General features: G+C 36.4%; 1 protein-coding gene and 1 long non-coding RNA gene across 2 annotated transcripts; one reads left to right on the plus strand and one right to left on the minus strand.

Annotated features, from left to right (window-relative positions):
* Window positions 1–7,751: 7,751 nt before the first annotated feature.
* Window positions 7,752–12,707, minus strand: LOC122085422. The gene is made up of 3 exons (XR_006142123.1): window positions 12,346–12,707; window positions 12,176–12,267; window positions 7,752–8,169 (listed from the first exon to the last, which is right to left on the minus strand). It is a non-coding gene; the product is annotated as an uncharacterized LOC122085422 (long non-coding RNA).
* Window positions 12,708–17,950: 5,243 nt separating this feature from the next.
* LOC122085808 (asparagine synthetase [glutamine-hydrolyzing]) lies at window positions 17,951–22,583 on the plus strand. The gene is made up of 13 exons (XM_042654394.1): window positions 17,951–18,336; window positions 19,413–19,551; window positions 19,637–19,732; window positions 19,929–20,070; window positions 20,155–20,345; window positions 20,504–20,665; window positions 20,735–20,815; window positions 20,957–21,178; window positions 21,288–21,422; window positions 21,557–21,637; window positions 21,723–21,809; window positions 21,916–22,023; window positions 22,116–22,583. Exons 1-13 carry the CDS (start codon window positions 18,257–18,259, stop codon window positions 22,362–22,364), a joined length of 1,773 nt encoding a protein of 590 aa, XP_042510328.1. The 5' UTR covers window positions 17,951–18,256; the 3' UTR covers window positions 22,365–22,583.
* Window positions 22,584–23,750: the final 1,167 nt, after the last annotated feature.

Consider the following 23,750-nt stretch of genomic DNA (forward strand, 5'->3'; position numbering starts at 1 on the left):
TTTTTTTTTTTTTTTTCTAACGACGGTTATCCAAGCCTTTGGCCTGATTAATTTGATAGGTCAATTCTGACCCCACAATTGTATGGATGAGTCATATCAATGTTGAATGAGAATCATTTAATTTTCACCAAAAACAGTGAAGAACACTGAACATCCCAGTGTGAGTGGCTCGTAAAAAGTAAGAGGAGTCGAATTCAGAATCACATGCTTCTTGAGGCGAAAATCCCTTACCGACTATTTATCCCTCCAAAATACTTGAATAAACATATAAGAAGGATTCTTTGATAAGATTCAGAACACAAGTGATTTATCCAGTGGTTGGACAAAATTAATCAAACCCAGACAAGAAGATTGAGATCACTTGTGTCTTCTTTAGTCAAATGGTCTGGAATGTGATCTTTCCCTGTCGTCAACCACTCCTGGTTTATGTTAGCACTCTTTGTCAGAGGATTTGATCTTTAATTAAGACTAAACCAGAGTATGTTTTAAGGCCAAAATCTGAAGTTAGCAGTGGCTTAATATTTGAGAGAAGTAAGGAGTAAGGGACCTCTCTCTCTCTCTCTCTAGTCATACAACAGCTTTATCATTTGAATACTCTTCTCTCGGGTCACTTGCAATTGTGGTTGGAGGGTTCAGTGGAACATTGACTTTTTTTCCAAGTAAAAGCAACAAGGTGTAAAGTTGGGGTGGAGTAAACTCTACCATTCCATTATTACTTACTCTGCTTTCTAATTGGATGGTTCTGTCGACAAGGGAAGGTGTGTAGATGGGTTACAACAAAGTTTTCATTCTTCATTTAGCAATCTGAATCATTTAATAGTGAACACAAGGCTGGACAATTTGTTAGGTCATCAGTATAGCATGTTTGTTGAGTAGCTCCCCTAACTTAGTGATTTTGCTCGTATCAAGTTCTTTGTTCACTAACTTCGTTATCCTTTGGGTTAAACTTAGGGACTCTTTTACATTGACAATGGTATTATTCCGGATTATGGATTCGGAAACTGAAAAGGTTAAACCCCAACCCGTTTACAATTGATCATTCCCGGTGCAAAGGTGCAACCCGATGGGTGCCCAATTGGGACAGACTGAGTAGCCTGATTAGTGCCTGCTTACTCAGCCTAACATGTTTAAAGCCTGATTAGAGCCCATGTTATAGCCTGATTTGAGCCCATTTAGATATAAATGGCTAATTAGCTCATACAAGGACCTTTTAGCCCGATCATTGGTAGCCCGCTTAAGGAACGATACTCGATCGACCATTTATAAATAAGACCATGGCTAAAATATGAGGCTCGGTTACTTAAACAAGTCAATCATAATGCAAGGTCTTAAAGTGAGCAGAACTGATTAGGCCCAACCAATTGACACCCCTACTATAATATCTGTAGCAACATGACCTTCAACTATGAAAACTCCCAACGGACCAAGTATTGTAAGAAAATGTGACAACCAGAATCTATCTTTTGACGCTATATGATAATTTCACCATTAAAAAAAATAACAAAAAAAAACTATATGGTAAGCCCGTGAGTGCCCTAATTAACCCCGTGCTGGTGCAGGGGCCAAGCAACTAGGCAGTGATCTCTTGCCCAATGATGTTGTGAATTGTGAGGTAGCAACCAATAGGATTGTCAATTTCAGGCACTCATCGCACAAAGCCCAAAATCGATCCTACTTGTTTATTAAATATGTTGGGTTCAAGCCTGGCCCATCTTATATTTAGTCATTCCTGATGCAAAGGTTCATAGCCTGACTCACCCAACATGCTTAAAGCCCACTTACTCAGTCCAACACAGTTAAAGCCTCTTAAAAAGCCGGAATAGAAATAAATGTTTTATTAGTCCATTTAAGGCCCATCTGTTCTGATTATTGACAAACCAATTAAAGATCGGTACCCCAATGGACCACTTATAAAGGGGACCATGCCTTGCCGGACCGATCACACTGTAATAAAACCCAAATAGGCCCGGCCCAATTGATTGACACCCGGACCCAATCCCTCAATAGTACTTGTGAGGGGAGGGCATGTTATCAAATCTCATCACATTTTTTTTTTTTTTTCATGCGAACCGCAACAATGTTCAGACATAAAATTTTTTGTAATGTATAAGCCCTTTTAAGTGTACTTAATCACAAATACAATAGACACTGGAACTTATAACATCCATGTCCCAACACCCCCATACCAAAACAATAAATATATTACAGTTGCATATCAACCTTATGGGTGGTTGATTCGACATTGATTTCCAAAGAGAATTGATATGTGTTGATATGGTCATGGGTTTATTCATCTTCTAAGTCAATTTATGAGATTGAGTTCTCTATGTCCATATCAATGGTATCAAAGTAGTCGATCCTCGCGCCCAACTCGAGTGTGAAAGGAGTGATCTGGTGCCAAAGTGAGAGTTGCTAGGAAAGGACTATCTTCTACGAGGAAAAAACCCTAGAACAGAGTGAGAGCTACTTAGAGAGGTCTAACTGATCCAAAATGAACCATCATGAACATCGAGTTCGAAAGTGTGATAGTATGTTACGGTCCCATATTAGTCTTATAGGGGGCTAATCCCATATCGTTTCTCAAAGGAAAAAATATGTGGATTCAAATAGTCTTGAGTCCCTTCACCTTATAGGCTGATGATTTATGGAGGTTGAGTTTCTTTATATCTGTTTTAAAATAATAAATAAATAAATAAAAGAACAGAAGGTGTGATGAGAAATTGGAAAGAATATTTATTAGTGAGCATATTTACATTTGAATTGTTTTTTAATTTTTGATACAAATCCAAAAGAACTCAATCTCATAAACCGATTTACAAGGACTCACATCAATTCTCATTAGAAACCGATGTAATATCTATCCCTCATATGACTAATATGAGACCGTAATAGTTTCTTACTTTATAACTTCCAGCAAGAGAAAGATTATATTCTCAAAGATGGTTAGGAAAGGGAGAAGAAGTCTGTCAGGGATATGACTCCATTCTAATTGTGGACCGCCTAATCAGTATTCAATTAACCATCCAAAAGGCTTGGAAGACTGAGACACGCAGCCCAACTCATGGGTGTAGCATTCTAGCCTTTTAGGTCTATCCAACCATTGGTGGGCCATTACCAGAAAAAAAAAAAAAATACCATTAGTGGACAATCCAATAATTGGAGAGGATTTTTTCTCTGCCTAGTCAATGAGTAGGACACATGGCACATAGAAAGCATAGTTGGAGAGCTCCTCTCCCCTTGGTGGGAACCCTTTTCTGTTGGAACAAGCCAAACCAATTAGCATGTGAGAATATCCCAAAACCATATGCATGTATACCGACACAAATATCTAAATTGGAGCTACCTGCCTCTCTAATTATTATGTGGGTGTGATCCTATAGCATATGAGAATTGACAATATCCCAAAGCTGCATCATTTTTCTAAGCAGATAGCCTACTCACTCAAAAAACGAGTGGAGATACCATTTATATGGTGCTGTTTATATTTGGTCAGTCGGGTTCGAGTTTTAATCGATTTTTATATAATTGATCTAAATGAACCTTAAATGTGTAATAAGATCGTTTAATTCTAAATGAGTCATGCCTATAGTTAGTCTGAAAATTAGGGTTGCAAGAAGATACCATTAAAATCGGCCTTAAAAAAGATCCTCTGAGATACTAAGTTAGGGGGTTGTCTTTATTCTTTAGATTTTATGTTTATGATTTAAGATTTTGGGAGTAAAACATATTTTGAGTAGGGTAAAATGTTCCCAAAAACTAAGTCATTCCACATATTCGGGCTTAGTCAGGCCAAATGGGTTGGATAGAAGAGGGGTTTGATACACACAAAAATGATCAATTATAAATGAGTCGAGATTGAACCCCACATATTTATTAATAAAATTAGACTAATTCGAATTAAATGATCAGACTCAATCAAATCCCTATATATAAGGACAATGTAGAAATCCTTTTTCTTAGATTATACAGTTGGACCTTCAAAACTACGCTCCTCTCAGTGTGGGGACACAATGTGGTCATCTAAGAAAATCTCTAAATTTTGATTTGGAATAAGAAATAATAACAAAAAGAAAAGGAAAAGTTTCCCCACTGTGTACGGCATTAAATCCAATCAAATGATAGTGATGCTCAGGTCTTTTGAACATGTGAAGAGTGGCCTACTTTCATCAAAAAGAAAAAGAAGAGTGGCCTACTGACTTTGCTTGTACTTGTAGAGGTTGACCATTCCGAAGCTGCCATGTGACAGCTTTGGTGATATGTCCAGCTAATCCTTGTGGGTCTGCCCATCCTTCCCTATCCCTTCTAGAGGAATATGACACTGATAACCTGTTTGGCTCGATAGATTTCTGATATTTTTTAGCCAAATTATGTCCTTCGGAAAGACTTCTCTCTGGTCCTTTCAAAAAAAAATGCTTCTCCGTTAATTTCCTTTCTCACTTTTATCATATAAGTCCAAGAGTGTTAAAAAAGGAGATGTCCACATTCATGGATGGGTTTGGATCTCTGCAGAGGAGATAAGGATGAATTTGCTTCTCTCAGTAACTGACCAAATTATGGCCTTGGAAGAGAAAGAGAGTACTTGTATGGGTCAGCCCTTCTACCTTGGGATGTAAAATTGTCACAGCTTTATAGGATTCCAAGGTACTTCTATTATTGCCTCAGTGAAAGTGTAGTGAATGGTAGGTTTAAAAAATAAATAAATAAATGAAAAGAGAGACAGAAATGTTCACGAGTAACATTAAGCATCATTTGATAATGTTTTTATTGTTTCTATGTTTAAGGAATAATAGAAATAATTTTTTATATTTTTAAGAATAAAAATAAATTTTTTTATGTTTGATAAACCTATTTCTCGAATTAAGTAGGGTTGAATAGATTCTTTGGATCAGTGTGTGTTTTGTTAGGAAATTCAAACTTTAATCCCCATTAATCGATTCATGTGGGTTCAAAGACAATTGGAAGAAATTCACAAATGAATCGATGGATATGAATTTAAGGCCCCCACTAGCAAAGAAAAAATTTGGTGTATTCCTTCTCGTTTTCCTGGAAAATCTTCAAATTTTGAAAAGCCGCCAAGTAAGGTAAATGTTGGGTTGGGAGATGTAACTTTTCATTGAGGGACTATCGATTTTTTGGCCCACAAGTTGTTCCAAAAAGCGGAAAAAACAAGTCTCACTTGTTTCGTCAAACCCATTTTTAAACACAGAAATAAGCATAAATTTCTATTTATATTTCAAAAAACAGGTGAAACAAAATAGGTTTATCAAACCATTTTTGGAGTGTTTTTCCATTTCTGAACACAAAAAAACACGTTATTAAAAATGTTATCAAATGGTGCATAAGACATAGATCTTCATCAACCGATTTACAAGGTGAATGAACGTAAAACTATATCAATTCATATCAAATCTCTTTCGAAACTGATGTGGATCAATCTCCATAGGATTAATATGGATCGTTACACAACCGTTTCCCCTCAAATCCCTCCATCTTATATTTCATCTCCTTTTTTTTTTTTTTTTTTCCTTTTTCTATATCTGGATTTTTTCTAATTTGTTTTGTTTTTTTTTATGCATGTAATTAACCTCATTAAGAATTTATTTATTTATTTTTTTGTTTTGATCCATGTAATCAACTTCATTAAGTTGAGATAATGCTGAGTTTGTTGTTGTATACCGAGGTTGTCAATTAAAATCCAACATAAACATGTTAGATTGATCAAAACCGATCAAACAAATCAGGTTGAGTCGAAACTGAATGAACACTTATTAGACTATTTTGGATTAGGGCTTTTGGAGACTGAATTGGTTGAACCAACTGAATAGCCTGTCCAAAACCAAAAAAGGGTTCAAACCTATAACCAAATCAATAAAAGAATTGGTCAGAAACTGATTAAAAAAAAAAGGGCGATTTACATCTACCTCCCCTGTCGTTTGCCAAAATTACATAATCCCCCCTGGAATTTAAAAAATTACATTTAAACCCAAAAAGTTGACACCATTAGAGAAGTGTTTGTTTTGAACTTTTACTGATGAAATTGCCCCTAACCCTTTTAAAGACTCTTCTCTTATCTTCTCTTTTATACCCAAAATCCATAAGGTGGAGAGAGTGGAGTGTGATGGTGGAGGAGGAGATGAGAGGAGTTGATATTTTGGCGGGGGTTTCAAGTAACGTCTCCGGCGAAGGTGGGTGGTAGTCCCTTTTCTCTTTCTCTCTTCTCTCTTCTCTTATAACTAATCATTTAGTTAGTATTATTCCCCTGATTGAAACATATCACCGATTTTGAGAAGTTAGGGCATCAATTGATTGATTAATCTATCTGGACACATTCATTTAAAATCAATCAACAAAATCAAGATACATTCATTAAAATCAATCAATTTTTTTATTGAAGTGCAAAAAAAACTGAACAAAGCTAGGCAATTGATAGACAGAATGCAACATCTAAGATCGAAGGAGTTCGATGGCAAAGATTGTATCTGGGTATAAAAGAGAAGAGAGCCTAAGGCACTCAAGTTTGGATGCATCTGATTTGTTCCTAAACCATTACCCAGCATGATTTCATGGTACAATTTGCTATGGTAGTAGTATTACTATCTAGGAAAGATTTAATATAGAATTTAGGAACAGCCGATTCCGACGAGCTGCATCTAAGAAGTTAGGGCAGGTGATTATACATATGTGTTTTGGTCAGATTTATTTTGATTCCTCCATTGCTGCTTCTCTTCTTCTTACTTTGTGCAAACAACTTTGGAAATAATAAAAGAACAATGGCAAATGAACATTTTCTAAGATTTAATTTTTTTGTGATTAAACTCCATTTTGGGGGAAAAAAAAATGAATTAAACTGAAGCATTCAAGAGAGATCTGCTAACACCATTGTTTTTTTTATTGCCTATTTAGAACTATTTAGCAATGTTGGTAATGTATTTTGGATGATTTGCATTCTAATAATTTTACCTTACTATATTGTTATTTGGGTTTTGTAGATACATAATGTCAATAACAATTGTGGATGACAACAATCGAGGTTCAGTACTGAAGTACTTGAACATTGTATATCACTGCCAAAAAATGGCACTTGTTAGAATTTCAGAAAACGCTAATAGCAAACACAAGCTCTACTATTACTGCCCCAATGCACCACATGGTTGTGGATTCTTTTCTTGGTGTGATCCTATAGAAGAACAAAAAATGTTCCCTCATACTGGAGACAATATCACCATAGTCACTCTACATACATTTGTTGATGGCCAAAGTCTTGAAGATCAACAAGTGAAAGAAGAGATACGTGCTTTGAAGAAAAGAGTGAAAGGATTATAGAAGTCTATTGGAACTCTTCAAATTGTAATAGTGGTGATTGTTTTGATCATTGTTATCATGTTTTGGAGAAAATGAAGAGTTAGGAAGACTATTGTACTAGTTTTATTAAGTTGTAATGACTAGCTCTAACTCTTCAACTTTTAATTTTATTGTACTGGTTTTATTAATTTGGCCCACGTGTCTCTATATATGTCTATCCTATAATTTTAAGCCAATGGACAGCAATTCCTTTCAACATAGGACAATATGACAATAGGGTTATACGTAAGACAATATTATGCGTATCAATTAATCACATTAGTTGACCCTTTTTTGAAAAATTGACAACATTTCGTTTGAATATGAGACATTATCACAAACCTGTTAAAATGCATCTATAGACATAGGTTTTCTATATCACAAACCTGTTAAAGTGCATCTATAGAGTCTACCAAATAAAAATCATTCTTCTGAAACCCAAATAAACAAACAATTTGTTCTACAACACAACTAAACATCATTGTTCCAACACATAAGGAAACAAACAAATAGTTTCATTACCCATTAAACATCTATCATAACAACTTTTTTCATCCCATAAAAAAATAAATAAAAAAAGAACTTGTTTCATATCCCAGTTGCTCTCTCCCATCACTAATTCCATATCTCAGTTGGTCTCTCCCATCACCAACATACATTTGTCTACTTCTTCTTAGCATATTTGGTCTTCCATTTCGAGTTCTTGATAGCATGTTGGACTAAAGATCTATCCTAAATTGTTTGTTGTATAGGCTGAGAAGTTGCTTGTGACCTTGTCAGTACTTGGGAGCTACTACCTTCATGCTGAATCTCATCCCCTTGCTTTCTCTACAAAAACACAGAAAGTAAATTACAAAAGTGATATCAGCCACGTAAGTTAAGTACGTAATGATCAATTGTAAATTACATGTGAGGAGTCATGCCTTTTTTTCCTATTTTGTTCTTTTTCTTCGATTATTCGTCACCGCGAGGACATGTTCTCCTATTGTGGCCTGGTATGTTGCAGATATCGCATCTGTCACTTGAAGATTTATTCTTGGCAGGACTCTCATCGAATTCCCTTTTTATACTTTTTTGAGGTCTACCAGGTATTCTCTTAGTAGTGGAAGCTAGACAATCCCAGAACTGGTACCAATCATCAAATCAGCCAATGTTGGTAGTGGTTCGATGAACTCACTATATGCCTTGAGATACATGTTGACACTATAGTATGGGTTGCAGTAAGCTTGAAGTGACCCCTTATTGTGTGTGATAGCTGCTGCTGTATGTTTGCATGGCAACCCCGTACAATCCAAAAGCCTACAACCATATGTGTTAGCTGATAGATTCACAACTCCGCCACCTTGCATATCTACCACCTCAAATGAATGTGAATTGACTTAGTGCACAATGCATTCTCTTGCTTTTTATTGTACATTATCTAAATTTGTCTTCATATCCGGTGTGATTGGACCAGATACTGGATAATTGCAATCATTCTCAAAATGCTTAAACATCCTATTCATTATCTTCAGCCGAATCTCATCTATGAGCACCATAATAGGCATGTCTCTCACTTATGCTATCTAATTGTTGAATGACTCAGTCATGTTATTGGTTAGTTGTGGACTCTTAGCAGCAAAATTAAAGGTATGTCTTGACCAGTTTTTGTAGGATTTTCCATCATCCAATCATATGCATCATTGGATATATCCTTGATGTCTTTTATTTCTTTCTCAAATTGAATGACTGCTGTTGAAGAGGTTGTTGACCAGAAGTGCTTCCTAAGCAACTGTCCTGAATGGCCTGCTGACTTGAAATTCTGGTATAAATGTCTGACACTGCGCCTTTGGTGCGCATTAGGGAATACTTTACTGATGGCATCTGATAAACCCTAAGGATTTTAAAAAAGAAAAAAAAATTAAATATTTATCATTGATTAATAGGAACAAATAAATAGGGTGATTAACATATTGGTAACATATCTTTTATTTATCTAACATAAAAGTCAAAGCCATATCATCAGATGTCGTACCAAGAGCTTCGTGTAGACATTTAAGGAAAAAAAGACAGTTGTCTTTGTATTCAACTTCAACTACAGCATATGCCACAGGGAACATTTCATTATTCTCATCATACGAGATCGCGAACAAAAGAATGCATCCATGTCGACCCTTTAAGTGGTAGCCATCTACACCAATTAATGATCTACATCCCTTTACGAACCCTGAAATATATGCTTTGAAACTAACAAACACTCTCTTAAAGATAGGGTTCCCTAACAAGTCACGCATATCCTGGTACTGGATCTTGAACAGACTACCTGACATCTTAGCCAACACCATCCTATCATATGCAGGTAGATAGGAGTATGAATCCCTATGGCTGCATTGATTCATTTCCAGGGCAAGCATGTGTTCCCAGTACAATTTCATGTAAGGGGGACTGAACCTTGTAAGCTTGATGTAAGAAGGTACGCACAGACTTTATTGACAAATCTGGTTAAACTCTTAAGTGAGGAGCAAGTTTTTCTACAATCCATTGTGATGTAACACTCTTCTGTTGGGTTGACAAAATACATGCATGCTTGGGATTGTACGACTTTAACATAAATGTCGTAGAATGCTTAACACCCTTATCCTCATCAACCGGTGAAGCATGTACTCGCCAAATACAACTAGGAGCCTTAAACACTACCCTCTTGAATCACATACTGTTGGAGGACAGCCCTGAAATGATTGACATCGTCATATGTAGCTCTTATAACTAACTGTATCATACTATCCTCAATATCATCATCATCATCATAATCAGCAACATCATGCAAATCAGCAACATCACCATCATCATAACCAAAGTTCATACCTGGATACCCCTGTACATCATCAGCATCTGTCTCGACTTCATCAATGAGGCTTCCTTCACTTTCACTGGAGTCTTCCATAGACTCATGTTGTTTTACCCATTCTTCATCACTTGTAAAAGACTGGAGCATCTGAGGTAATGTAGCTTGTGTATCTTCAACATGACTAACAGAGTTAGGTACCATACCAGAATGTGACTGAGTTACCTATAAAGACTTATCATCTGAACTGTCATTAATGTTTTGAATTTCCCTTCCAACTCTACTAGTATCTCGTCTCCGGAGTGAACCATCTGTACTAGCAGAACTATTGCTAACAGCATTCAACCCACTAGTTTGAGCAACACTTGTACCAGTTGATCTACCACGAGTAGCAATAGTAGTAGCATTAACTCTAGCCTTACCCTTATCTGGAGCATTAGTTGTAGCATTACTAGTGGCACTGTCTTGCCTATTGCCATCACTAGAAGCACAGGTGGCAGATTTACATACCCCATCACTTCTCTTGAAATGAATCTTTTCTCTCCTTTTACTCCCTAAATCATGATCCACCTTCCCACTATTCTGGGCAACTGCATAAGTTTTGGGGGCAGATTTATTGTGATCTTTTGTATCTCTAAAAATCACATCACTAGAGTATTGGTTTACTTTCCACTTTCCTTCTGCATCACTATGATTATCTTCAAGGTCATAAACCACTATTTTGATAATATTGACCATATCTAAACCAAATAAACTGAGTGTACTAGTATCATCTGTCACTTCCACATGTACTTTATCAGAAATCTCACATCTGACTTTAAACCTCACATTACGGCCTTCAGGGATATGGTCGATGACTGAATTATATATATCGCATATCAAATCCAAGTGGGAGTAAAAATCAAGGTCAACAAGCTTTGTGTGGACTCTCCCACACCAATTAAACTATATAGGACACTTCACAACCATTGCTGCAAAATTTTAAGGTTAGATTGAAACATATATCAACACAAGTATGAAGCATGACAAATTCATAGGAACACCAGAAGTGAAAAATTCAGAATAATCTTAAAAAACATGGAGTTTCCGAGATTGACTAATTTCTGAGACTTTCTAATACACATGTGCAGTAGAGAAGAAAGCACAAGCAAACGCAAACACACATGTAAGAATTATTGTATGCCTATCTCCCCTAGACTATATGCACCTTCACAGTAGTTCTGAGATTGGCTCACTTCGTTTACTCCTGTGTATGTATAAATGTTAACAAATTTATGATTTTGTATCTTAGAAAAAACTATTTCAAATTAGGACAGAGCTTTCTAATGTATCCAAACTCATTCCTACTTCCAACACAAGGTCAGTAATCCTTTTACACCATGTGAACATAAGGTTAGTAATCATGTTACACCATGTGGGTAGGGTGGTAGAGATTTTGCATGCCTTTAATGGTGGTTGATTGTTATGGATATTTTTTATTAGGAGAGAAAGCAGATGTAATGGCAGAGAACTCAATTGGTTGGCCTGGAAATTTAATAATACTAGCTGTAATTAAAAATAGATCGCCTAGATCGAAAAACCAATAAAAAATTAAAAACATGGTTAATTATTAAAACTTCTGCCTTTCTCCTTAATCTGTGATTAATTATTAATAACTCAGAAATCCCAATTAAATGCAAGAGTTCTGTATTTTATGAAGGAAACCATGCCTACAAGCAGAGAATCCAGCATATACACAAATCAACATGATTATCACCAACGGAAACAACAGATGTCTAGACCCCCTAGATCTTATTATACATGTATTGAAACGAGAACTAGTTTTCCTCGGTGACTGGAAACAATGGACCGAAATGTTGATGTTGCATTTGTTGCAATGAAGTATCAGAGACAAATAAAGGCAAGTCATAGGTTAAATAGAACTTCCAAGAAGAAACCAAGATAATTTTAGAATGATCAACTAAAACAGCTAAATGATCTTTAGAGAATAAGGCTGATAAACCAAATTACCTTATCCTGACTTAGGAGTGTTCTTCATGGATGAAATGTAGATGGTAATTAGCAGCAATGAAGGTAATAATCAAGCCCTATGGTCTCTAACCCTACAATTTTTAATGGAGATCTCATAAGAAAATTGGAGAAATTTCAAACCTAGGGCAAATCGCAGGGTATGAAATTACCTGAAATCCTTCCTTCCTTCTCTTCTCGGTTGTTGAATACACACATATATGAAGGGAAGCCAAGTAGTCATCGCTCGTTGCCTATCGGATTGCTCAGTATCTCGTTGCCCGTCACCCGTCGCCTGAGAGGATAAGGGCAACTTCCATCTCAAAATAAGGGGAAGCCAAGTAGCCATCGACCGTCGTACTTCGCATTCCGAGTAACCATCGTCGGAGAGGAGGACCTTTGTCAGAGAGGAGGACCTTCGCCGGAGAGGAGAACCTTCGTCGGAGAGTTTGTCTTCGTTGCTCGCGGCTTGCAAACCCAAAATTGAAAGGATTGAAAGGGGAAGATAGGGTTTTTTGGAATAAAGGTATGACGACTTTTGGGGGTTTTCAATTTGTTTCAATGAAACTAATGGCTTAAGCCAAATAAGATGCTAACGGTGTGAACTTTTTGGGTTTAAATGTAATTTTTTTATTTCCAGGGGGATTATGTAATTACGACAAACAACAGGGGAGGTTGATGTAAAAAATCCAGAAAAAAAAATTTGTATTACTGTTTTTTAAATACTTTGTAATATTGATACCAGATTGGATCAAAACTAGTATCGGGCTAATAATAACCCGGGTAAACTGATATAAACCCAGATTAACAATTTGGTTTCTATTTGTTTTAGTACTAGATAAACCTACTCAATATGATAAAGATCGAACTGAACAGACGAATTAGCACCCCTGGATATACACCATACACCTGCGTTAATCTCTTTCTTGTCCAATCAAAATGACAATTATGTATGATTCTGAAGCTGTTTTTGTGTCATATGGCCTTATCTCTGTGGTACGGCTCAATGATAAATCTTATTGAATCATCATTTTATTAACCACATTATGCCTATTTGATCATCTAATTCTTGCAATAATATCTTTAACCTTCGAGTGACGTGAAGTAAATATTTTTTGCAAGATGGACCATGTGATTGAGATTTTTTATATACTAAAATTATGATAATTAATGATTTTTCAATATAGTCTCATTTCCTCAACTCCTCTTTTTACCTTTTTGAGGGTTTGAAATTTTTTACCTTACTCCTTTTATAATAAATTTTGCATATAAATTTTGGTAATCAGTTCATTTCGATTCCTTATAACCCAAAATATTTTGATAATTTTGAAGAAATTTCAAACATCATGGACTATTGTAATCAGTTCATTTCGATTCCTTATAAATCCAAAATATTTTGATAATTTTGAAGAAATTTCAAACATCATGGACTATTGCTCATTCTCTTTAGGATCATTGAAATCTTAAAGAAAAATACATTTAGGCTGCCCTAGTTTTGAATACAATTGGAAACTAACAAGATGCTCCATCCCTAAGCAATACTTTTATTGAAGAGGCAAAAGAAAATATTGAGGATAATGAAGTTGTTTTTTTTTTTTTATGTACTTTGGTACTAATAATCTGATAATTTCGAAAAATTTTCTACCATGTTGCGAATTCATATGGTGAAGATACAAAGATCTTGATGTGCAAGTTATGGTGATCAAGTATATAGTAGCCAGTAGTCAAGACATGGGTGATGATCATGAGATAAGAGGCAAAAATAAACTAGGGGATGGATGGGGAGCGGGGGGGAGGGGAATTAAAAGTATGTGTACATATTTGCCACTCTTAGCAAGTTCCTTTCTTTTACCGACCAGTGTTTTCTTAAAAATTCTTTGTGTACCCATATGAGTCGAAGCAAAGCAAAGAAGGCCCATTAATTGACATTTAAATAGAATGGTCTTTTTAGGCAAAAGAGAGATATACAATACTTCTAGATAAGGGCAAGCTAGTCTTGCATCTCCATAACTCAGGGCCCCCAGAAAGAGAGAATAAAAATGAAAACAAATAAAAGAGGACGGGATCAAGGTTCATTAATAATGAGCTTTTAAGCCTATATAGGCCATTCGGCCCGGCCGTTCACATGAGCATAGGGAATCTATACTCTAGTGTTCATGACTGGGCCCTGATAGGGTAGGTTAGGAATCACTCTACATCTAATCTGACTAGGATTCGCCAATCGTGTTTGGCCAAGTCTAACTAATGTCCAATCTTGAATAGATTGAATCAGAATCAAAGGGAATCAAAGGAGACCAACTCCAAACTCGCCGGATTTGCCAAGTTTTTAAAATTTAGATCAACTTGAGTTAGGGTGATACACAAAACCAATAAGGGTCATGGCGTGTAATTTAGGGAATTTGTATACAATTGATGGTGATATACACACCAATGGTAGAAATTTCATGTTCATGTGTATATTGACCTTCTTGAACCTTTGGCTTTAACAATGGCTTATGCACCATCTCTCATGGTATTTTTTCAAATTAATTGGGAATAATTAGTAGCCATGCGCATGATTAACAGATAAGTAAACCTTATTACTTAATCACCAAACCTAACCACTACTTTTTCTAGTATGTAATATATTATCCAAGAGGGCACCCCGTTCTTGTCTACCCAACAAGTAGTAGAAGCACAAAAACAGAAGATACTAAGCCCTTCTTTCTTTTGGGAAGATAAGATAGTCAAATTCTTTTATGGTATAGATAGAGCTAGCCCGTTTGTTAATGACCTAATTGGGGCTAGCCCATTTGTTAGACCTAAGGTTGGTCATGATTGACTTGTATATGATGTGACATTACAGACTGGCCTTGTATCAGAAAAAAATCATCTGTTTTTTCTTTTCCTGTTTTTCTTGTGTTTCGCTAGTTGCAGAAGATGACATGTGTCATCAACGGTCAAGATTAATTTAGTTGGATGAAGGTTATTACATCCAGTTTGGTTTTTAACTCAATCTTGGCCGTTCACTTAAAATAATGTCACATGTCGCCTTCTAAAGGTAGCAAAACAAGAAAAACATGAATGAAGAAAAACAGGCGATTTTTTTCCGATACAAGGCCAGTCTGTAATGTCACATCATACACAAGAAAAACAAGAAAAAGAAAAACAGATGATTTTTATCCCCTTGTATCATGTGGCTTCACCAATAATAGTATCTTGAGACAATTATTATTATTCTACCAAAAAGTCAATTGTTATTATTATTAGGCAAACAAGTCAATTCTTAATTGTGCAATTATGAAACCTCACTCATATATACTTAGTAATAGATCATAGTATATATTAATGACTAAGGGCTTAAAGGGAGGAGGAACCTTCCCTGTCTGCCCGACTTTAGTATAGTGAACCTACAAACATAGCCCCTATTTTCAGGAGGAGCAAAGATGTCTTTTCATAGTCTCCCTAAAAACAATGGTTGTATCTTGGGCATTCCCTATGTGGGACCCGTGGGATTCTTTTTCTTAGCATTAAATTAATCCCTTTCTTCTAGAAACTTAAATAAATATTAAAATAAATAATAATAATAAGTAAGCATTTCTTATAAAATATGAGCAACACCAAATCCTTCTACAGCCCAAACTTCCAATTCTCCACCTGTTGTCTTGTATGCTTGGCCTTTCCTATAAGGTTTGTTGTGTAACAGCTGCATAAAATTCACTAGAACACCCGTGGATTTTATTATCAACTTAATGAATTAATTTCAAGATATATGGCTTTCCTATTAGAATAGGTTGTTCAAAAAGCTATCACATTCTTTCATTAAATATTCTGGTTTTTCCTGAATACTTGGGTTCAAATATCCATGGATTCACTGTTTATTTATTGGCTTCAGATGCCTGATTTCATGGCCTTAAAACCAGATACATGGGATCACAAATTTATCACAACCGTCGCTTGTGAAATAAAATATCATATTTATGTTGATGCCCTTATGTGATATCATTGGCCCGCACTGATGCAGGGTCACACAAACTAGGCAACGATGTCTGCCCATTATTTTTTAAAATATTTTAATGAGGGAGGGCTTAGAACAATGTATCATTTCCGGGCTACGTCCATCAGCCCATCCTCATGCGCATGGCTCAACTACTTAATCATTGACCTTTGGATTGTTGAGAATATTTAAATAAGAGATCGATATGAGAAGTATTTGAAACACAAAAAGATCTAATTATTTAACTTTTGGTGCTCTCCTCCAACCCTAATATTAAGCAAAAAGTATTCTATGCTAGCACCTAGTCAGGTTTGTGTTTGGATCTCAATCAGATTTGGGTTGATTAATCAAGTTGACAACAGCTGTAGATTTTGTTTCAACAATCATTTTGGTTTCCCCTAAATTAATGAAAAGTTTGTTTGACATTTGAAACATGTGGAACCTTTTTCTAGTAATGTATATATGTAGTAGGAAGCTCTAATTTATTAATTTTTTTTTTTTTTATAAGAAACAGTTTTATTCATCTTCATGTGAAAAACTCAGTCAAAGGAATTTTCTGGAATCTACAATCCCTAAAATAAGAGGCAAAGTGAAGCATATATCTCTATTGGAATGTCATGAGATGTATGATTTACAAAGCACCTGGCACTTAATAGTTTGTTTCTACAATTAAATAATCCATATAGGCCCCAACATAGAAGACCCTTGCTTATGTGTAAAGTTCAGCTAATCATATCCGTTCAAGTAGAAAATCAAATCATTGAAGAGTCAAAGACTAAGATAGAGGCGCACAGACTAACTGAGAGTTTTCATGCTTTCTAAGGTTCAATACATGGCCAATTCAAATATTTTTTTATATATCCAACAAGCAGAAATCATCATGTCACCCTTCTCCCATTGCATAAATAGCTACACAGTCGAGAGATATATCAAAATACCTACAAAAATTTTTGAATGAAATGCATAGTGAAATGCATAATTAAGGAAATGTCACCTCTTTTTTTCTTTTTTTTTTTTTTTTTATGCACGATCCACATTGGAGCCAGGTTGAACACCCACGAGGGGCAAACAAATGGATCACTTGACCACACTTATTACTAACTTACTAATATATATATATATTAATACCACATTTTAGAAGGTAAGGGGGGTGGGGGAAGGCCAACTATCTTTGCAACACGCAATTCTCTTCTTATGGATTGATTGAATTTTATTTTATTTTTTATTTTTTAAATCCCTGAGGAACTGGGGAAATAGTAATAAAGAACCTTATCTACATAAGAAATCCAGGTCAGGTGTAGGGGAACTGTCGTTCTCTAGCATTCTCGAGGACACGTGGACAGTTGAAGAGTTGTACGGGATGATGACTTTGACTTTAAGGACCCGGTGCTGCTGAGTCAGTAGTGACAAAAGATAAATGAGAAATAGTGAGAGTGATAAAATCACAAGACGTGGAACTTGTAAGTGAAGATTAGGAGAAATAATAGAGGAGATTGAACGAATTATCACAAGCCACGTTGTGGATATTTGACAGTGGCAGGTAAGAAAAGAGGATATGTGTGGGGCCCAGTGATAGTGATGGTAGTGGTAGTTGAGGATTAAAGTGGTGAAAGCCTGAAAGGTAGACGCGATATAACGTCGCCGCTTGGCTACTTACAGAGAAGAGGTAATGTGATAATTGTGAAAGGAGTTTTAATCATGTTTTACTTTATTTTTATTTTTGGGAGTGGGGCCCGCTGAGCTCCGTTTTTGCTATAAATAGATGTGTCGAGACGTTGGTGGATATTAACATCATATGCCTGCTTACGTTCCCGAGTCACCACCACCTTCCCCCCTGTGTGCCCTCACCAGTCACCACCACCTTCCTCCTCCTCCTCCTCCTCCTTCCTTCCTTCCTTCTCGTTATAATCCTCTTGCTCGCTCAGCTTTATGTTATTTATAGGTGTTTGGCCTAAGGAACTTTTTCTCTTAGTTTCTATCTATCTATCTAAATATATTAGTTTCTATCTATCTATCTATCTATCTAAATATAATCACCACCACCCACTTATAGAGAGAGAGAGAGAGAGAGAGAGAGGGGGGGGGGGAATCATCATCTTGAACCAACCATGTGTGGGATACTTTCAGTTCTGGGTTGTTCTGATGATTCGCAAACGAAAAGGGTTCGAGTGCTCGAGCTTTCTCGCAGGCAAATTTCATCTATTTCTGTTATTAATTTCTTCTTTTTCTTCTGGTTGATCTTTTGATTCTTGAGAATATATTTTTGTTCATCTTCAAGTTTTTCAAGTCGTTTTCTGCAACTTATATATGCATTCTGCATTCTTTTTTCTTTTTTTCACCATTAAAGCTTTAGCCATTTAGTTTTTAAATTTTTGTTTATTTTTTCTTTGAAATAATTTTTTTTTTTTATTTTTTTTTTTACTTCATTTCTAGGAAAATCTGATAAGTTCAAGTTCTGCTTCATATATATAATTCCAGATGTTCTTTAATGGGACCCATGGTAAGCTACACCCATCACCATGGTTGGATGTGGATTTGTGAAAACATACTATTTCTCAGGATAATATAATATATTGGGTGTTCAAAGTTCAAAGTGTATATAGATGGTGACATAAGCTCCTTAATTAATTAATTAATTATTGGTGTGGTTGTGTGGCCCCAGAACCAGCGCGGTTATCAACATGAAAGTAATTATCTATTTCAAGAGGTGGGGTGGTAATTTACCATGATCAGACGTTAGGTATCTTCTTGTAGACCAGATTATTCTCGCTCCTTGTCTCGGCATTTAGAATCCACTGGGTCTCTCTTTAATGAGAGTTGGGTTTTGGACTTAGTAGATTCCAAGCCAAGACTAAGGGCATATAAGATATAATCTCGTATGTGAACCTGATCTAGCCTCATCTTTCTTCTGATGGGTTACCTAGTCATTTGTCTACCTCTCTTTCCCTCGGAATGAGGTATCAGTATCTGTATCGGATCAAGGGTAAAATCATAAAAATCCATTTGGGTTGATATGGACAGTCTCTGTCCTTGGCTCCTCCCTCTCCGTCTATAGCTGTTTGTTATCTGGAATTGGTGGCATGCCTAATCTTCTCATGTAATTTAAAAATAATATTTGAGAATCATGTAACATGTGATTAAGAAATATAATTTAGGAAAGAGAAAGAAGCAACTGATCTGTGAAAGTTAATTAGCTCTCTTAGAATCTGCAAGCTGTGAATGTTAATAATACAAACAATTAATTAGTTGTTAATAATGTTGCAGATTGAAACACAGAGGGCCCGACTGGAGTGGGCTTTACCAACATGGAGATTGCTTTTTGTCTCATCAGAGGCTAGCTATAATCGACCCCACTTCTGGGGATCAACCTCTCTTTAATGAAGACAAGTCAATTGTTGTAACGGTAATTAACTTTACTTAACATTAATAAGCTAGGCTAAATTTCTATTGTGTTAATTACTTAGGGGTTTAATTTACTAATTGGGCAGGTTAATGGAGAGATATACAACCATGTAGAGCTAAGAAAGCGGCTCCATAATCACAAGTTCTGGACTGGTAGTGATTGTGATGTTATAGCCCATTTGGTGAGTGTTATATCCTCTGAAAATGGTTATAGAAAAATCATCTCTTCCCTGCTTGCTTATCTTATTTTAAAATGATGAACAGATTATGATCTTAAGATGTTTGATTAATTACCTGTGAGAAGTTAAATGAAGGGTGGGTGGCACTTTTTGTTAAGGCTGTAACTGGGTTTTTAATGATCTTGCGAATTTTATGTAGTATGAACAGTATGGTGAAGATTTTGTGGACATGTTGGATGGAATGTTCTCATTTGTATTGCTGGATACCCGGGATAACAGCTTCATTGTTGCTAGAGATGCCATTGGAATTACTTCCCTTTACATTGGCTGGGGACTTGATGGTAAGAAATAGTAAGAATATTTCTTACTAGAGATTTGAATATCCATCTTTCTCATTCATTTGTTCCATTTTGCTGCTCTTTCAGGATCAATTTGGATTTCATCTGAAATGAAAGGACTTAATGATGATTGTGAACATTTTGAGTGCTTCCCTCCTGGTCACTTGTATTCGAGCAAGGTGGGTGGGATGCGAAGATGGTACAATCCCCCATGGTACTCAGAGGCTATTCCATCATCTCCATATGATCCACTAGTCCTCAGAAAGGCCTTCGAAAATGTGAGACTACTGAACTATAGTATAGGATACTCAATAAGCTGCAAGTGACTTTTGTTAACCAACCAAGATTTCTATCTTGATTATATGGAAGTGGCCATGAAATCTTATATTCAGTTTTCCCATCTGATAGATTATTTTCATTGCTTGAAATCTTGCAGGCTGTAGTTAAGAGGCTAATGACTGATGTACCATTTGGAGTTCTGCTATCAGGGGGGCTCGATTCATCACTAGTTGCCTCTGTTACTGCTCGCTATTTTGCTGGGACAAAGGCTGCAAAACAGTGGGGAACACAACTTCATTCCTTCTGTGTTGGCCTTGAGGTAACTCCTAATTAAATCTTCATGATTTGTATGAAAATCCATCAATGAAGTTATACTGTTGTTGTTCAGGGCTCCCCTGATTTGAAGGCTGGAAAAGAGGTTGCTGATTATTTGGGAACCATTCATCATGAATGTCACTTTACAGTTCAGGTACTTGTATTGATATGAAATTGTCATTAGTCTTCTTGTTCTTATGTTCAATGAGAAGGATGTGATATTCTCTTTGTTACTGTAGATCATCAACCCTAAATATGAAGTTTTCTTTCTATTCCCTTGGCCATTTGGGTGCAGGATGGTATTGATGCCATTGAGGATGTCATCTACCACATTGAATCATATGATGTGACCACAATCAGGGCAAGCACCCCCATGTTTCTTATGTCCCGCAAGATCAAATCACTGGGAGTGAAGATGGTCATTTCTGGGGAAGGCTCTGATGAGATATTTGGTGGATACTTGTATTTTCATAAGGCACCAAACAAGGAAGAGTTCCACCGGGAGACATGCCACAAGGTAATTTATGCTCTGTTGGCCTTTTCTCTTCCTGTCATTATTGATAATTAACTTTGGAAGATCAACAGAGATGACAAGATGAAAATTTGCTTTTTCAATATCATCACAGATAAAGGCGCTTCACCAATATGATTGCCAGAGAGCCAATAAGGCAACTTCTGCTTGGGGTTTAGAAGCTCGGGTCCCCTTCTTAGATAAGGAATTCATCAATGTCGCGATGAGTATTGATCCCGAGTGGAAGATGGTATGTGGGTGGAGATCAATGTGCACATAGTAATTTGGATTCTACTACAACATACTCTTTTCCACTTATGTACTACTTCAGAATTTTGAAATTTTCATTAGTAAGATTGCTCTGACTTTGCCTAATTTTATCAGATAAAACCAGATCAGGGACGGATTGAGAAGTGGGTACTGAGGAAAGCCTTTGATGATGAAGAACATCCTTATCTGCCAAAGGTCTCTTGCCTAATTAATTATCAGCTTTATAAACTTATTGCTTGATCACATTGATTATTAACAGTCTCTGTTTATTGTTCTGCAGCATATTCTATATAGGCAGAAGGAGCAATTTAGTGATGGTGTTGGCTACAGTTGGATCGATGGGCTTAAGGCTCATGCTGCCAAGCATGTACTCTCTCTCTCTCTCTCTCTCTCTCTCTCTCTCTCTCTATATATATATATATATATGTACATGATCTGTTTATCATTGTCTAATTCTCTTCTACCTATATCAGGTGTCAGATAGAATGATGCTTAATGCGAGGAATATCTTCCCACATAATACACCTACCACAAAAGAGGGTTACTACTACAGAACTATCTTTGAGAGGTTCTTCCCTCAGGTAACCATTAGAACAAATATCTGATTAATTATCCTAGTAATATGAAATCAATAAACAAGTACTGATGTGTATTTTATCATATTTCTCTGCAGAATTCAGCGCGTTTGACTGTCCCTGGAGGCCCAAGTGTGGCTTGCAGTACTGCCAAAGCTATTGAGTGGGATGCAGCTTGGTCAAACAATCTTGATCCTTCAGGCAGGGCTGCATTGGGAGTACATGAGTCTGCTTATGATCCGCAGTTACCCAATGCAAATGGGGTTGCAAAGGTACCAGCTAAAATCATTAACGATATTTCAAGGATAGTGGAAGTGAGTGCTCCGAGCCTCACAATTCGAAGCTAATATCTTTGGCAGAGAAGGAATAATTCTTACAAGAATCTCAAGTTAGATAAGAAGTGTGTTAAGAAATCTCTTTTTTTCTTTTTTTTGCTTCTATGGTGTGTAAATCTAGTTATCCAATGTATGATGGTAAAAAATTGTGCAAGGTTGCACAAAAAGAATCTACATTGTGTTCTGTTTTCTTGGTTACAAGAATATGCATAGAACAGTCTCTTCCATGTATCTGGAACTTCTGGAAAACACCAATGTATGAATCACTTTTCCTTGGTATTCGGTATAAACTGACGTATGTCGGGGAAGACCCGGGTCTTGTTTGGATCAATGGTAGAATCAACCCAATTGGCCCAAGTCTTCGAGGAAATCCTAAAAGCAACGGGTGGGAGCATCGAACTTCTCGAATTCCTCTTCTTCATTCACAAAGGAACCCATTTGTGCTGAATTAAACGGGGTACCATAGAATATAGTTTCTTCGTTAGACATCAGCTACCTGAAAAACTTTTAGGTCACCATAACCTGTCAAAACTTCTCTGGTTTTTGCTAAGTCTGAAGTTGCTACTTTCAGTGACTTAATCTTCAGACCACTCATCCACCATACCTAAGCGTTTAACACAAAAATGTCCACTCCTACCCATTACTTGGCATGCTTAGGCAATGATTCAACTCTCGCAATTCCGTCATTCAGATCTGATATGATTTGGAGATCAGAGTTGGACTAAACAAGGAGCACTACAGGGAACAGGGGATTGGAGGGAAGGGAGAGAAAGCACTCTGTTTTAGAGATTTCAGCTCTATATCAAATTGATGATTGAAATCTCTATATCAGGTCTTTGTTGTTTCTCTTTGTATACCCAATTTCAAATTGGAGCAGGCTTTTGTAGGCCCCAAAAGTTGGATTTGAACTTTGAGGAATGAGAAAAGAAAAGAAGACATTGGGAATCCCTTGCCGTAGTCATCGGCATGGGTTCCACTGGATTGGCTTGGATTGACAAGGAGAGGGGTAGTTTCAACCCTTATACAATAGGGAGTGGGAGTTTATGATGACACAAGAGTCGGGAATTCTTCCCTTCATACAGGTGAAGGAAAACTTAGTCCAAAGAAGAACCAATAAAAGATGAGAAGAGAAAAGAAATGTACTTCACTTTATTAGTTACTTTCCTTTTCCAACACATACATAACCTTACTTTTACTAACAAATTGAAAATTGAATGCATTGGAAATAACTCTAACATGAGGGAAACTGCAACTGAATCCCTATGTTCTTTTCAGGAAATGTACCAGATATGAGCCTTGCTTATCTCATTTTTTATACCTATTCTAACATGCCCTCTTTATGTGAAGAAGTCCCAGAAGAAAGTTTTGGTTAGAGATGTAGACTTTTAATGGAAAACC

This window comes from Macadamia integrifolia, chromosome 8 (assembly GCF_013358625.1).
Source record: "Macadamia integrifolia cultivar HAES 741 chromosome 8, SCU_Mint_v3, whole genome shotgun sequence".
In the NCBI taxonomy this organism is placed as follows: Eukaryota; Viridiplantae; Streptophyta; class Magnoliopsida; order Proteales; family Proteaceae; genus Macadamia; species Macadamia integrifolia.

Bases quoted from the DNA above. Each gene is read 5' to 3' on its own strand.
- LOC122085808 (XM_042654394.1), top strand. From the start codon at position 18,257: ATGTGTGGGATACTTTCAGTTCTGGGTTGTTCTGATGATTCGCAAACG. The intron at 20,666-20,734 runs GTAACTCCTAAT...GTTGTTGTTCAG, and splicing joins CCTTCTGTGTTGGCCTTGAG to GGCTCCCCTGATTTGAAGGC. The intron at 21,423-21,556 runs GTATGTGGGTGG...TAATTTTATCAG, and splicing joins TTGATCCCGAGTGGAAGATG to ATAAAACCAGATCAGGGACG.